General features: G+C 54.9%; 1 protein-coding gene across 2 annotated transcripts in view; it reads right to left on the bottom strand.

Annotated features, from left to right (window-relative positions):
• Positions 1 to 2552: 2552 nt before the first annotated feature.
• The window catches only part of CHRDL2 (chordin like 2), a 31294-nt gene continuing 18867 nt past the window's right edge, over positions 2553 to 14979 (bottom strand). Inside the window, exons 5-12 of one of the 2 annotated variants that reach the window (XM_024761990.1) lie at positions 14317 to 14410; positions 12577 to 12632; positions 10582 to 10750; positions 9452 to 9646; positions 7929 to 8102; positions 7033 to 7087; positions 3461 to 3553; positions 2625 to 2715 (exon numbers count right to left, since the gene is read on the bottom strand). In XM_024761990.1, the coding sequence (XP_024617758.1) occupies positions 2625 to 2715; positions 3461 to 3553; positions 7033 to 7087; positions 7929 to 8102; positions 9452 to 9646; positions 10582 to 10750; positions 12577 to 12632; positions 14317 to 14410 (927 nt within the window). Of the gene's footprint in view, positions 2716 to 3460; positions 3554 to 7032; positions 7088 to 7928; positions 8103 to 9451; positions 9647 to 10581; positions 10751 to 12576; positions 12633 to 14316; positions 14411 to 14979 lie in introns of both variants that reach the window. The other variant, XM_024761991.1, reaches the window with a different exon arrangement.

Raw genomic sequence — 14979 nt, 5'->3', positions numbered from 1 at the left:
TTTCACTCTACAGGCCAATGTCTCCCATCCCCTGGCGTTAGTTACCACCTGCAGGCCAACAGCTCCCAAATCCTTGTCTCTGGCCCAGCCTCCTCTCCAGACCATAATATACCCAAAGGGTTGGGGTTCTCTCCTGAGACTCAGCTCAGCTGAAACTCCTGGGTTCTCCCCTCGGTCACCACGTGAGGCACCAGCTGCACCCCGACTCCCCCCTCTTCCTCAGCTCTGCCTTCTCTCCCACCCCCGTCGCCTCTCTCCTGCCCAGGCGTTGTCATCCCTTCCACGGATCCCACAGCAGCCCCCTACCTGGTCTCCACCTCTCTCTTCCACACCGTGCTTCACCCAGCAGGCAGGGCCAGCTTTCTAAACCACAAATCTGACCAAAGCACTGAAACCCTTCCAGGGCTCTCTGCTGCCCTCAGGATGATGCCAAAGCTTCTCGGCCGGGCATTCAGCCTCACCTCCCTCTGCTCTTTGCCTCACATTTTATTATCCAGCAGCAGTGAGCTGTTTGTGGTTCTCCTTGTAAGATGCTGTTTTTCGTCTTCCATGAAGCTGTCTCTTCCTGTACCACTGTCCCACCCGCGTCTCCCTGCCTCCACCTTTTCTTCTAACTCCTGCTCATCCCTCAGAGCTAGCTGAAGTGTCCTCCATCTGGGCAGGGGCTGTGGTCCCCACAGCCCTGCTGTCACAGCCCTTGTACTCATGGTGTTGTGAGGCCTCATCTCCTGCTCAAGATTTTGGCTCCCTAGGGACAGGCAGGGCCGTATTGGTTCCTTACGCTGTGTCAGTCATCTAGCACAAGGCCTAGGCCAGTGTAGATCAGAAAGTGTTTTATGAATGAATACAGGGAAAGAGAAGACAACTCAGAGTGATGTAGAGCCCTGGGAGAGCTGCTTAGAGATTCCCAAGGCAAGCCTTATGTGGACACACTCAGAAAAGTCTGGACCAAAGTCCGGAGGTGCTGATGGGCTGAACATGCTCCCATGGTGGGAAAGATCTGGGGTGAACATCACAGGCTTCGGATAAGTCCATCAGAGAAACCAGGAAGGCAGTTGGCCTGCAACACCAGGAAAAGTATACAGGGCAGTCATTCCTGTCCTGAGGCCCCGGAGATGCCTCTGATCACAGAGCCTTGCCTTCAACCCCATTCTCCAGCCGAGGGGAGGGGCCCCTGTGCAGGAGCAGGGGTGGGGGTGGCGTGGCAGGAAAAGCCCCACTGAGCAGGAGACATCTGAGCTAGGTTGAAGGTTGACCAGTTCGTGGTGTGAATGGCTGGCTCCTATGCTTTAATTTCAGGAGGCTCAGAAGCCATGCCTGGACTTCCAAGTTAACCCCACGTGGTGCGCAAACAAGGCCAGAATGGCGAGTCTTCTCCAGGAGGGGCAGGCAGAGGCTGTGAGGAGCTGGATGTCCTTTGACTCAGAGGATGAGGGGGAGGCTCCAACCATGTTCCTCAAACCCCAGACTCTCAATCCAGGCCCCCTGGGAGCTGGCAGAGGGAGTTTGGGGAGGGTGATACCCGTCCCTGCTCAGTAAGGGCAGCATTGGGAGGCTGCTTAGACGACTTCCCAGACCTCAGACGCCCAGGTACAAGACCAGGGCTCGGAGCAGAGCCCCCTAAGTGGCTGCAGGTGGCAGAATCCAACCAAAAGGCCACTTGACACTGTCTCTCCACGGCTTCCAATCAGGCTTGGCGTGGGAGTGGGCCTGGCCGTGGGATGAGAGCACAGGTCTAGGAGTCAGTAGGTCTGAATTCTGGTTCTGGCTTCACCACTCATCACTGTGAGGCTTTGGGGAAGACAGTGGCCAATCCTGAACCTCTGTTCTCTCCTCTCTAAAATGGGGGTAATTCCTATACTAGTTCACCTCAAGTAGAATCACGGGCATTAAAACATCTTTGAAATGGCGAGGAATTGTACACGCGGGCAGGATAAATGACTGATGTTGTCTTTAATTGTAACCGTTAGGCTTTCTTCCCAGACCGTGGTGCCAGGGTTGGCAATCTGACTGCCAAGTCTTGGAAATCCTCTGAGGTGAGAATGTTTGGGTTTATAACATTGGTCACGGTGGAACGGGGACGAGTGCTAGCTTGGAGCAAGAGACCGGGCATCCAATTCCAAATCTGCTACCACCCTGCTCTGTGGCTTCAGGCAAATTACTGCTCCTCCCTAAACTCAGCGACCTCATTGTAAAGTGTAGCTGACAATTGTAAGGATCTCTGGAATATCTGCTGGGAAAGCACTTTGAGGCTCCATGCACCCCGCTCCTCTGGCTAACTCCAGTCAGTCCCCTTTCCTAGGCTCACTGCCAAAGAGCTATGGGAGGGGGATGGCCCACAAAAGCAGGAGGCGCTGTAGTTGGGGGCTGGGCACAGAAGCAGCACAGAGCAGGGGAGAGGCCACGATGGCAGACGAGGGTCTGGGTCAGAAGGCTGGGGGAACTAGCCCCGGCTCTCATAACAGCTCACCGTGAGGATGCAGGCCAGTCTCTGCCTGTCTGCAGTCACTGTGAGAACACGTGGGGACTGGATATGGACTCAGCAGGCAGGGTTGAGGGGTGATGCAACTTCTTATTTATTAATATATAACAACAAAAATAATAAAGCTCACATCTGCAGCTGTTCAGGTCTGTGTTACAAGGTCTTGGTCACTTTGTCTGGACTGGCCGTGACCTTCAGCTCTGGGGTCTGGGCTAGGAAGACGTTCCAGTGACCTGCATGGAGAAAAGAGGAAGAGTCGCGCGTGTGTGTGTAGGGGTGTGTGCTGTATGTGTGCGTGCAGGGGTGTGTGTGTGTTGTGCGTGTGTGTGGTGTGTGCGTGTGCATGCATGTGCACAACAGAGACAGGGTGACTGGGGTGGGGCAAACTTAGGACAACGAGGACTGAGTAGCCTGGGTTTGGAGCCCACAGGGAGGAGGGAGGTGGGGACCCCATCACACCCCAAATCCCAGAGGGTTCTGACACATGACCCCGCCTCAAACAACCAACATGTGTGGGCCGGGCTGGTATCCTACTCTTGTTGGTGACCCTCCCGTCTGTGACTTCCTCTCCCCCACCTGAAGACCCACCGGGGTCCATCTTCCTCGGGGGAGTGTAGAGCAACTTAAGGGCATCAGAAGGAACGTGGTTAGAAGGTTTCAGTGGGAAAAGTTCCAGTGGAGAGAAATGAAGCAGCACCAGGACTTAGGGGCTCAGAGTCCCACCTCTGACAGCCCCGTCTCCCTCACCCCCAAGACCAAATCCAGCTGGCTCTGCTTTACCTTCCCGCTCCCAAGCTCCCGGGCGTCTGAGTTAGGAAATCTCTGGCCCAGACGCCCACTGGATTCCTGTGCTGGGAACTGACGTCTGTGGCTGACAGCCGCCCTCCTCCCGGCACCAGCAGCCTGGAACTCCCCAGGAGGCCCCAGCTTCTAGCCCGGCTCTCTTCCCAGGCCCCAGTCCTCAGCCCAGGGTCCCACCTTTGTGGGTGCCAGTGAGCAACCGGAAGTTCTGTGCCTCTTTCTGGAAGTCTTGCTTCCTGACTTTCTTGATCTGAATCAAGTGGAAGATTCCTGAGGGCAGAGACAAGGGCGTGAGCAGGAAAGGCAGGGTGTGTGGTCAGTGAAACAGGGTGACTTAGACCTGGGACAGACCCCATCACCTCCCTCCCCTCCCCCTTTCTGACCAGCCACCAAATCCTGTGGACTAAATTCCCTAAATATTTTGAATCTGTTCTCCTATCCCCACTGTCACCCTTCCCATTCAGGCCCAATCATGCCTCGCCTGGGTCACTGCACTAGACTTCTGACCCCTTTAACCCCGCCTCTAACCTATGATCCTGGCTGTGGTCATTGGAAAATATGCATGTTACCCCGTCATTCCCCTTCTGTGACCCTGCTCCTGTCACTGTCACCTTCCTGCTCTCACACCACTCACCTGTCCACAATGCAGAGAGGGGGAATGCAGGAGGGAGGGAGGAAAGAAGGAAGAAAAGCTGCCAGGCCTGTAGGGCCTGGTCAAGCTTTTATCTGGACATAGAACGTATGATAAAAATCAATAGGTGATTTGCTTCAGACACCCAAGCACTACAGGTGTCAGGGTTGTAGTCTCCCTTTCGGCTCAAGGCTCAGTTTACCCCATCCCTCTGAGTGGCCCTGCCTGTGCTACAGTCCTAATCAGCGACTTGAGGTCCCTGAGGGGGCCAGGCCTTTACATATGCCGCCCCCTCTGCTGAAACACCTGCTCCTATTGCCACAGGTGAACTCCTACTCATCCTCCCAGCCTCACCTGGGAAGTCTTCCTCAAGTCTCCCTCTTCCCCCAGATAGTTATAATTTCCTCCTTGGGTTTCCCACAGCCCTTGGCTTCTGTTTATGATTGTTCCTATTTCTAATGTGCTATCATTGTGTCTGCTCTTGCCTCCCTTACCAGACTGGGAACTTGGGGAGGGTGTTCCTCTTGGGTTCCCTGCACCCGGCCCACATTAGGCATGCTGAATGAATGAATGAATGAATCCATGGGTGGATGGATGGATGGATAAGCAAATATATGTGTACCCTGTGTAGGCCAGGCCCTGAGGGGGAATGAGGTACTAGCTGTGTCTCCTGATGTTTGCATCCCCTGGGGAGCACAGGCACCACACATGGCGCTGAGGCCCTGAGCACATGGGCTCTGATGTCGTGCCGGCTGTTACCACCGGGGTCTGTGGCCAGAAAGAACAGATGTGACAGCAAGACCTCTGGTAGGCCAGCACCGCCCTCAAGAAAACCAAGTACCGGCCTTACTTATGGGAATCCAAGTGGGATCCCACCGAGGGGAAGAGACAGCACGGGTCCTGGGACTGAGGTCCAGGAAGCTGGGAATGCCCAGCACTGTCTTCAGGTCCCCCGGTCCAGATGCCAAGGACCAGAATACGGGAGAGATTTGCTCCAAAGGCCCAGGTCACATCACAAGCATGAGATGGGGACAGGTCCTTGTGCTCCAGTCCTGCCGCTGCACAAACCCCCAAACACAAATTGGAGAGGTAACGGGGCTGAGGGCGGGTCCCCACGCTGTTGCCTATAAAGCATGATTGAAAGGTCTGAGATCTTGGGCCTGGAATCAAGAGCTTGCCTGAGGGTCATGGTTGTGCCTCTTGCTCTTTGAAGGGCGTGCCAGGCCTGAGAGTGGCTGGGCTCTGTGTGTCCCGGGCAGAGGTGGCAGTGGTGGGCGAGTTCCAAGAGATAGGACAGGCTTAGCTTAGTGTGAAGAACCCTCTCTGGGTAGAGCCATGCCCAGAATGGCAAGTGAACCACCTGTCTGGAGGTGGGGAGGGGGTGTGTGCAGTCAGGGGCTAGAGACCATCAGGGAGGCTGCAGGGCGACTCCCTTCCTGGGGCGGGGGGAGGAATGGAGACCCCTGAGGTCCCTTCTACTCTGAAATTCTACACTCTAAACAGCCCTTTAACCCTACGCCAGCTCTCTGCTCAGACTCTGGGCCTGGGGCTGGTCCCACTGTGGTGTGGCCTCAGCCCAGCTTTCAGCATCCACCTGCTCACTTTGTGTCCAGGCCAATTGCCCTCTTCCTCTCCTGGCCCCCAAGACCTGCTGTTTCCACTTGTCTGGGTGAGGAAACAGGAAAGGTTTCCCACTGACGATCAGACCTTGGGAGAGTTTGTTTTGACTTTCACAGTCTGGGACGGGGAGGTAACAGACAGGGAGGCTGATGGGGCATTTCAGGCACCCAGAGGCTCAGGAGATAGTGGGGCGGGGGTGGGGGAAGGTTTGCTAGTGACAGGATGGCAGGGCCTGGCATTGTGAAGTTGAAGAGTCCTCCCCACCTTGTTCCTTTTTGTTGGGCCGCCTGGTAATGAGATTTTGCCTTGAGCTATCATGCCTCCTTCTCTGCCATACTGGGCCTTCCTTAGGCCCTTCCCTAAAAGCATAAGGTCACCTTTGTGGAGGCGGCACTGGGGACAGTAAGACCTGGGTTTGAATCTTTGCTTTACTGTTTAAACTGTGTGGTTTTGAGCAAGTCATTTTACCTCTCAGACTCAGTTTTCTTATCTGCAAAATGGGGCATTAATACATACCCTTCAGCTTTCTTATATGTGGGTGAATTGAAGCACATTATATATAGTACCTGCTAAATGCCAATCACAGAGCACCAGGCATGTAAACATGGGCTCTGGCACCAGAGTTTGAGGCTGTCACTGTCAGCCTGCCTGTAGTGTGCCCCTCTTGCCTTTCTAAATCCTGTCCAGCTCAGGCCCATCCTCCACAAAGCCTTCCCTGACCAGCTCAGCTCCCAGGGAGCTCCTCCTGCACCCAGGGCACAGAGCCATGGGGTCCTGAGGACAGAGCCTGGGCCTGTTACTCTCTGTGATCACAGAGGGGTGGGAGGAGGCCCATCGTAAACATGCAGCCCCACCTGTCCAGGGAAAGATGGAATCTCAAGGCTCAAAACAATCATGAAGGTTATTGAACTTAACTCCTCAGCCAGTGGCCAAATCCCCACCCAGCCCTTGCTTGCACACTTGCGTGAATGGAACTTGCTTCCTCCCTTCCACTGCAGGAAGGCTTTACGCTTGAGAAGGTGCTTCCTCTCATAAACTGAAACCAACTGATGAGACGGGATAAGAAGGAGGATGACATTTTTAGCACTTACTATAGGTCAGGGGTGGTACCTATATTCTTTCATTTAATCCTCCAAAACCCCTTCTCCCCCATTAACAGAAGAGAAATCTGAGGCCCAGAGAGGTCAAGTGATTGCCCAAGGCCACACAGCTAAGAAATGGCAGAGCCGGGATTCAAACCCAGGTCTGTGTGATTCCAAAGCCCCTGCTTGTTGTTCTGACCCTTGTGGTCACTGAGAACACAACTGCTCCCTTTGCCTGGGGCAGTCCTTCAGAGCCATGAAGCCAGCGGTCCTGTCCCCCTGAGTCTTCTCTTCTCCAGGCTGAACAGCTCCGCTTTCTTCGTCCATTCCTCCTACGACAGGGAGCAGAGTAGAGCAGGGAAAGAGCCGCATCTGACGTCACAAGACCTGGGCTCTAGCTCCCGTCCTCCACTTACTGGCTGTGTGGCCTTGGGCCAAGTACTTCACCTCTCTGAGCCTCAGTTTCCTCATCTGTAAAATGGGGATAATAATACCTAACTCTCAGGATCGTTGAAGATCAAATGAGATAATGAACGTGAAAGCACTTTGTAAACTCCAAAGTGCTTCACACATTGGTTGTTACTATCATTGTCATCATTCTTATTATCATCCCCTCTTTCACCCCCCACATCTCCCCCACCTCCCCACTGCCAGCCAAACACATCAATAAATTGACCTTACAGCTAATTTCCACTTAAAGGTTTTAATTTGTTTTACTCTATCCAGGGGATTTTTGTTTTACAAAAAGAGCCCCATAACTGACCTCTCGGCAATTCCCTATCAATGAAAACTCTTGACCTTCAGTTGGTGATAGGAGCAGCCTGCTGAACAGGGTGAGTTTCTACAGAATGAGAAACATATTCTGATGTCGACTTACCTTGGAGGGATAGAATCCACCTTATAGAAAAGGCTGAATGAGACTAGCCTTGAGGATTTGAGGATGCTGTGAGGGCCCTTCTGCCTGAAAAGATCTCTCCTCCCAGTCTGCTGAAATTCTACCAATAGACAGCTCTTTGTTTTATCAGGGTAGGCATTACTCTGTCCTGGCTCCTTACAAAGTGTAAAAACCCCTTTCCCCCAGGAGAGGGAGCACTTCAAGGCCCTGGCATTTCAGAGTGGGTGAGCTTATCAGAATTGTCAGATAGAATCAGTCTCCCTCTATCTCGGAATCTGGGACTCAAAGCTGGAAGGTGGCCCAAGGCAGGTCTTCCTGGGCCAGAGGCACTTGATCAACAAAACTCCCTTAACACCCTTGGTGGGTCTGGAGCAAAGGAAGGCGGACAGGCCAGAGTGGGAGTGGGCCACTGCTCACCTTTTACCAGCTTCCAGAGGTAGATCTCCACCTGTTCAGAAGCCTCACGCTCGAGGGCCAGGCGACGCAGGTTGTCCGGGCTTGGGGATACTGATGTGTGGACAAGGACCCGGCCTGGCGCCTTCGGACACTTGGTGGCACTGATCTCACTGTGGCCAGGGTCTGCCTTGTCCTCTGGGAGAGACAAGGAGCTCGTGAACACTCTGTCTCCCCACCCCTGGTAGCCCAGGAAGAGGGGCCACTGGTCTGACATCTCCCTCAGGGTCAATAGGGCCCTTGGGAAAGTTCTGGTGCCCCTGGGAAGAGAAGGAGGTCTCTGGGGAAGAGAGAAGGGGCCTCTCCCCCATTCACCTCCCCTTGATTAGCATGTCAGGAAACTTCTCACCCTTCAGGGCCCAGCTCACCTTCCACCTCTTCCAGGCAGCCCACCTGGAACAGCTCAGCACACCATTTCCTCCCACCCATAGCTTGTAAAACCCTTCTTGCTTATGCCTCTCCCTCAGGCCCTTAATCCCACACTGCCTTGCATTGCCTTGTAATTGTTTCACTTGGGTATGTTTTCTCTCTAAAATAAACCCACAGGGTGAAGGGCAGGCATCATGTTCTCCAAGTCTTTTGAGTGACTCATACCACCCAGCACAGGCTCACACTGAACACACGTAGAACGAAAGGTTTGGGAGGGATTGAGGTGACAATGGCAGTAATGATGAGTGTGATACAGGACAGGTTCTAGAAGGAGTTCCAGTTCCAGCTCCACTGCTCTTTTGCTGTGTGACTTAGGAAGTTCCCTTCCCTTCTCTGGGTCTCAGTTTTCCCATATGTTGATGAGGATTGAAGGAAGACAGCAGTGGTCAACAGCATTGTCTTTGTGGGAATTCCCTGGCGGTCCAGTGGTTAGGATTCCGCGCTCTCACTGCTGTGGGCCTGGGATCCGATCCCTGGCCAGAGAACTAAGATCCTGCAAGCCGCGCTGCGCAGCCAAAATAAATAAATAAGTAAATAAAAAGAGGGCATTGTCTTTGGAATAAGACCGACAGGGTTCATATCCCAGCTCCGTCACTTACAGCTTCGGGACCTGGGACAAGGTATTTATCTTCTCATTCTGTAAAATGGAGATAAAGATGCCTGCCTTGTCCGTTTTGGTGAGGATTACATGAATTCAGCCAAAATACCTACCCGGCACATGATAAGTGCTCAATAAATGTTGGCCATTCCTCTTAGAAGTCCTAATAGCCTAAGATTTTATGACTTCACAGAATCCAGGACATTATTTGATTCTATGTATGTCTGAAAGTCTCTGAATCTGTAACAGTAGATGGTTCCATAAGTCTAATATTTTATGAGTTGGGCATTTTTCACTGCTGTGCTTCTAACATTCTGTGCATGTAATAACCCCTACATCCCCTGGCTCTGAGGCCATGCCCCATCCATGTCAGAGATATTCCAAGTGTCTGTGCTCTGGGGAGAGAGACCCATGGCTCACTCTGGCCAGTGCCCTCCCTGCCCCCAGGCCCTCTTTGTACCTGGACAAATCTTGCAGCACTTCCCAGCCACTTTCTTGGGCTGACGGCAGGGGTACTCAGTGGGGCAGGTCACGCGCTGGCAGTCCTGGCGGCCGTCCTGACAGGTGCACAGGATGCAGGGCAGGGGTCCAAAGGAGCGGAAGGCTGGGTGCCACACCTCCCCATGGGAGTACGTCTTCCCGCCATGCACACAGGCTGGGAGGGCAGGAAGGGAGGAGGGTCAGTGCCTCGGACTCAGGTCAGAGTCCAATAACGGCTGGGAGTAGGTCCTTGGGGGGCCCCTGCTCCACCAGTCTGGCCCAGCCACACTGCCTGCAAAGTGGAGGCCAGGGAGTAAACCAGTCCTCTGTCCCTGACATCCCCCATCTCAGCACTCAGGGCCGAGATGGGCCAGTAAGTTCTTGCCGAAGATGGAGAGTCCTCCCCTGCACTTCACAGGCGCCTCCAGTGGGGCATGGGGAGGGATGGCCTGACAGTAGGAGACCTGTGATCAAGTGCTGTCACTACCTGGCCATGTGAGCTCTGTCAGGTCCCTTCTCCTGTCTCAGCCTCAGTGTCCCATCTGTACAGCGAGGGTCTGGACGGATGCCTCTGCAGCCCCTCCCGCTCCACCAATCAGGGTGCCCTGCAGTGAGGCCTCTTTCCGCCCCCTCTGCTGCCATAGTTGTCCCCTTAGCCTCCTTCCCTGATCCATCCCAACCATCCTCCTGCAGCCCAGCTCTGCGTCCTCCTTCCTTCACCAAAAATGTTCCCTCACCACTTCCTTATCTTATAATAATTAATGTACATGTCTGTCTGCCCTACTAGTCTAGGAGCTCCTGGAGGACAGGGACCATCTCTCTTTTCTGTGTCCCTCAATTCCCAGCAAAGACGTGGCAGATGCTAAAAAAAATACTGTTGTATGGCCCGTAGTCCTGGTTCCGGGACTGGTTCTGTCTCTAACTCAATACTCTGAACCTCAGTGTCCTCATCTGTCAAATGGGGGTTTAGACCCGATGTTCTAGGGGTCTACAAGCTCATGGCCAAGTTGAGATTGGGGAACCACTCAGTGGAGGTGCAGGGATGGGAAGTGGGAGCAGTCAGGACCCCCCTTTCCCACCTCAGGGGTCGGCAGAGGCTCCAGTTCCCACCTTTCTTATGTTTCTCCTTCAAAACAATCTTGACTGTCGTGCTGCCTGCCTCCTTCGGTCGGAAGTGGCGAGGGAGGAAGCCCAGGGGGGAGCTGGGGCCAGTGGGGCTTGGGGTGCTCAGGTCTCTCTTTCTCCCACCGTCCCCTGAACACGGATCCTGGGAATGTCTCTGCAAAGGGCAGGAAGGATGCAGATCACCGACAGGCCACTGCCAGTGCAGGAGCAGCCAGACAGAGGCTGCGGTGAGAGGCCTGAGAATGGCTCTAGTGACTGAGCCTGATGGCCCAGGGAAGACAGGGCATAGGCTCTGGGTGGAAAGAAGATCTGGATGGGGTCGAAGATGTTCCCAGGCCTTTGAAAACTCTCAGAGGATAGTGGTTTGGAAATCCAGCCTCCACTGAGCCCTTCTCAGGCTGGCAGAGCCAGAGCCTTGGGGCTGAGATGGGCAAGGGTGCTGTGGTCTTGATCTGGGAGACGTAAGTGATCAGGGACCTGGAGAACTTAATATGTAAGAAATGGGAGGTGAGAATGTAGTGAGGATGAGAGTCAGGAAATTCTTCTTTGTCCAAGAATATTTAGGTGATGGGACAGGGGATGGGCCTCTGAAGATCCCACCAGGCCCTGGAATCCCACAGGCAGGAGGGCTGAGAGCAGGCCTTGTCCAGAGATGATGGGTCTTGGGAGCCTCCTTTCCTGAGTCCCTGGAATCCAACATCCCAAGACTCCACCCCTCCAGATCAGGTCTTGGGAGAGCTGGCAGTGAGAACAAAGGGTGTGTGTGTGAAGGCAGCCTAACAGGGCAGGGGCTCCCCAGTCCAGAGATTGGGGGTTGGGAGCTCCAGGCCATGGGAGAGGAGCAAGTGGGCTGGGGGCAAAGGGCAGAGCTTACCACCCCGTCACTGACACTGAGTCACTCACATGCCTTCTTCTGCAGCCCCTTTCTGACTGTACAGTCTCTGAGTCAGTCCTCTGATGGCTGGACTGAGCCCACAAGAGCTCCTAGAGTGGAAACTGTGTCCCAGGCCCCAGCACAGGCCGAGGCACACAGGAGGCACCCAGGAAATGCTTGTCAAGTAGAATAGAGGCAGAAAGGAATTGAAGAGCCCAGCCCCCTAATTGGTGACTCGGCCACGGCATCCAGCAAGTCAGTAAGTAGCTGCTCAGGGCCTGGAACTAAGTCTGGTGGGTTTCACTTAGCTGCCTCCTGGGGAGAGGATGGGGAGGAAGGGGGATGACATGGTCAGGTCCCGTGGCCCAGCACCCGCTAGACAAAGCCCAGCCTGGGAAGTGGGGGTGAGCTGGCAGGGGAGAAGGGAGAGCGCATTCGTTCAGACCCCTGGGGAGTCTCTGGGAAGGGGAACCCCCCCTTCGAGTCCCCCAGGGTCCAGGTGACCCAGGATGAAAGAGCAGGTGGAGCTCTTCACATCATAGACATAGCACAGGTGCAGACAGGGACGTGAGTCAGTGTGCGGGCCCATTCTCCCACCTCTTTCCTCTCTGACCAGAGAGCGCTGGGCAGTCTTAACTCTAGACCAAGATCGAGAGGGGTCAAGATGGAGCCAGCAACAGTGAGGTAGCCCCAGACAAAGAACTGGTACCTCAGGAGCTAGATGGGGAAGGCTGGCCCAAGTCGGAGGCCACTCCCCTGGGGGACATGCTGCCCAGAGGCGGCCTGAATAAGGACAGACACAGGCTCTGGATGGAACAGCGTCAGAATTTTCCAGGAAGGAAATTGGGAAGCTTGGGGCCTGCTTCTGCCCTGTGTGGTGTTTTATCCCAGACCCCTTCTGACTCACCAGCCCACGGTGGGAGCCAGGATGGAAGTCTAAGGAGAGGGCCTGGAACCTGGTGGCGGCTAATGGAGCTGACCCAGGGGACAAATGAGAAACGAGGGCAACAACTGGTATTGCCTGCTCCAGAGCAAGGAGACCTAGGCCCTGGATACCAGCGCCCTCCCCTCCTCTCCCCACCCTTTCCCTAAAGCTGTGCACTCACCACCCCACGGTGTGACTGCGTGGCATCCTCTTCAGCTGACTTCTCACTTGACCCATCTGAAAACCCAAAGGGAGTCGGGTCAGCCTCTGCTTCCTCAGCCTTGGGGCCAGAGCCCTGCAGGCCACCACCTCTAGGCTCTGCCCCTCCAAGGCCTGTTGCCACTTCTGCAACCCCCCACACCAGTAGGTCCCTTTGCCCCAGTGGGGCCTTATTCCTACTTCTCATTACAGCGTCGCCTCACCCTTAGGTTGATGAAGTCCCTACAACTGGGCCACTGCCTCAGTTTCCCCACACTGGCTTCTTGGTCACTTAAGACTGAACCACCTGGCTGGGCCAGAGCATCTTGTTCAGTGTCGTCACAGATGGCCCGAGGGCTCTGAATCCCAGCCTGCTTAGCTGCAGTCCGCTGGGCAGCCTCTCTGTCCAGCCACGCATGAAGTCACCAGACTTGGTCTACACCATACCCTCCCGTGGTTGCCCTCTAGCTGGAACAGCCTAGGACTCCTCCATCCCCTACATCCTGGGGCACCAGCACACAAAACCCTCTGGAGTCCTGCAGCTTCCTAGATCCCTGAGTGGGATTCTCTCCCCTTCACCCCTGCCTCACATACAGAGTGTCTACCACTGAGCATTCTGGGTTCAAAGATCCAGAACGTTGGAATCAGCCTGTACATTAGAAATCACCAAGGCCAATTTCTCAGTGCACACACAGCACAGCTGAGGCCCAGAGAGGGGAAGGAATCTGCAGGAATTAGCTGGAAGAACCAGGACGAAACTGGGATCACCTGGCTCCTGGCCCGGTGCCCTTCCACAGTGCCAACATCTGGGGAAACGTTCTATAGCGTGGCACTCCCCTCCTCAAGTCCTGCCCACAGGGGACAGTCCGGCCATCTGTGCACTTCATTCTGCCCAAGCTGCTTGCCCTGCACTCGTCAGTGTGTTGCCTCTCTCTGTGCTATACAGAGATGCTACCTGGATTCTGCTTGAGACAGGTGCCCTGAGCTCCAGTGAGCCCAGGCCTGTGCCCAGCTCTGTCATGAGGAAAACAGGAAGAGACATGGTCACTGCCTGTACAGACCCCTCTCTTGTGCCTCTTCTGATCCTCTTGGCCTCATTTGATTGCAGGGATTTTGTCCCCTCACTGCAGGCACTGCAGCAATACCCCCTTCACATGGGCTCCAGCCAACTTCCCTCAGACTCACCCTGCCAGCGGGTGCCCTCGTGCCACACCTCCTCCATGTCTCTGCCCCCACATCTTACCCTGCCCCACTCCCACCTCCTGCTCCCAGGACAGCCTAGCACAACCGGGGAGTGTGAGGGAATCACCCCGCCTTGGGGTGAATCTTTGACCAGTGAGAGTTGGTGGCTGGTGGGCAAATTCCACCTCCTCCTCTATCACCTCCAGACTTTTCTGAGGAGCAGGAGGTCACTTAGAGCAATAGGTCACACTTGATATCAAGCAAAGGCCAGCTCCCCTACACATTCCTGTGTTGTTTTTCCCTCCCTCCCTGCTTCACTTTCCCTTCCCCTCCTTCCTGCTCCCTGAGACTGCAATAAAAAATAATGCACATCAGCCTCTGACACAGGCTTAGCTTTCTAGAGGCTGCAGCTAAGCCACCACCCTGAGGAAAGAATGGTTTGCTACATGCTTGGTGTCCCCTGAGATTCCCCCCTAACAGTCCATGGCTAGGTCCCTGCGGTGGGATGGGCGGGCACTGCCAGATCTAGGGACAGACTCACCTTTGCAGGCCTGGCAGCAGGAGGCGGGCAGCAGGAGGGGGGCAGGGCAGCCCGGTTCTGGGCAGGTCATGAGGCCGCAGTAGATCTGGCCCTCCTGACAGACAGAGCAAACAGGAGCTGGGAGATGAGCTCTGTTGAGGACCAGCCTTGGGGCTGGGAGAGCCCCTGCCCGGGGGTTGGGGGGGGAGCAAATGGCCTTGGGGTCCCCTCTGAGGTGGGGAGGGAGGGAGCAGTAGAGTGTCCTGGGCACAGCCCAGCCATCTCAGAGGCGGGGTCCCTGTACCCCTCCCACTCTTACCCAGGCCCTGAGGTAACAGTTACCCTTCAGCTTCTAAAGTGTTTTTGTACCCAGTCTCTCCCTAGGCTTTCACAGCAACCCAATGAGGTGAGATTCTCCCATCCTACAGATGGGGAGGGACTGCGGAGGGGCCTGGACCTTCTGAAGTCAGAGACACAGCTGGGCAGAATGGACTAGAACCCAGTCTTCAGGCTTTTCCTACTGCTATCAGTGTCCTTCTCCCCTGGCCTAGAACAGGGAGCCCAGCATAAAGGAGGGGATGAGTGCATGACTACTTGGGCTCATCTTGCTCTTACTGAAACTCGAGGTTTCCCAAACTTCAGGATGCAGCCTGCAAAGGCAAGACTGCAGGAGAAAGGGCCTTC

This window comes from Neophocaena asiaeorientalis, unplaced genomic scaffold (genome assembly GCF_003031525.2).
Source record: "Neophocaena asiaeorientalis asiaeorientalis breed wild unplaced genomic scaffold, Neophocaena_asiaeorientalis_V1.1 scaffold263, whole genome shotgun sequence".
NCBI classification, from domain to species: Eukaryota; Metazoa; Chordata; class Mammalia; order Artiodactyla; family Phocoenidae; genus Neophocaena; species Neophocaena asiaeorientalis.
The sequence above is the reverse complement of the archived record's forward strand: the minus strand, read 5'-3'. Positions and strand labels throughout refer to the sequence as shown.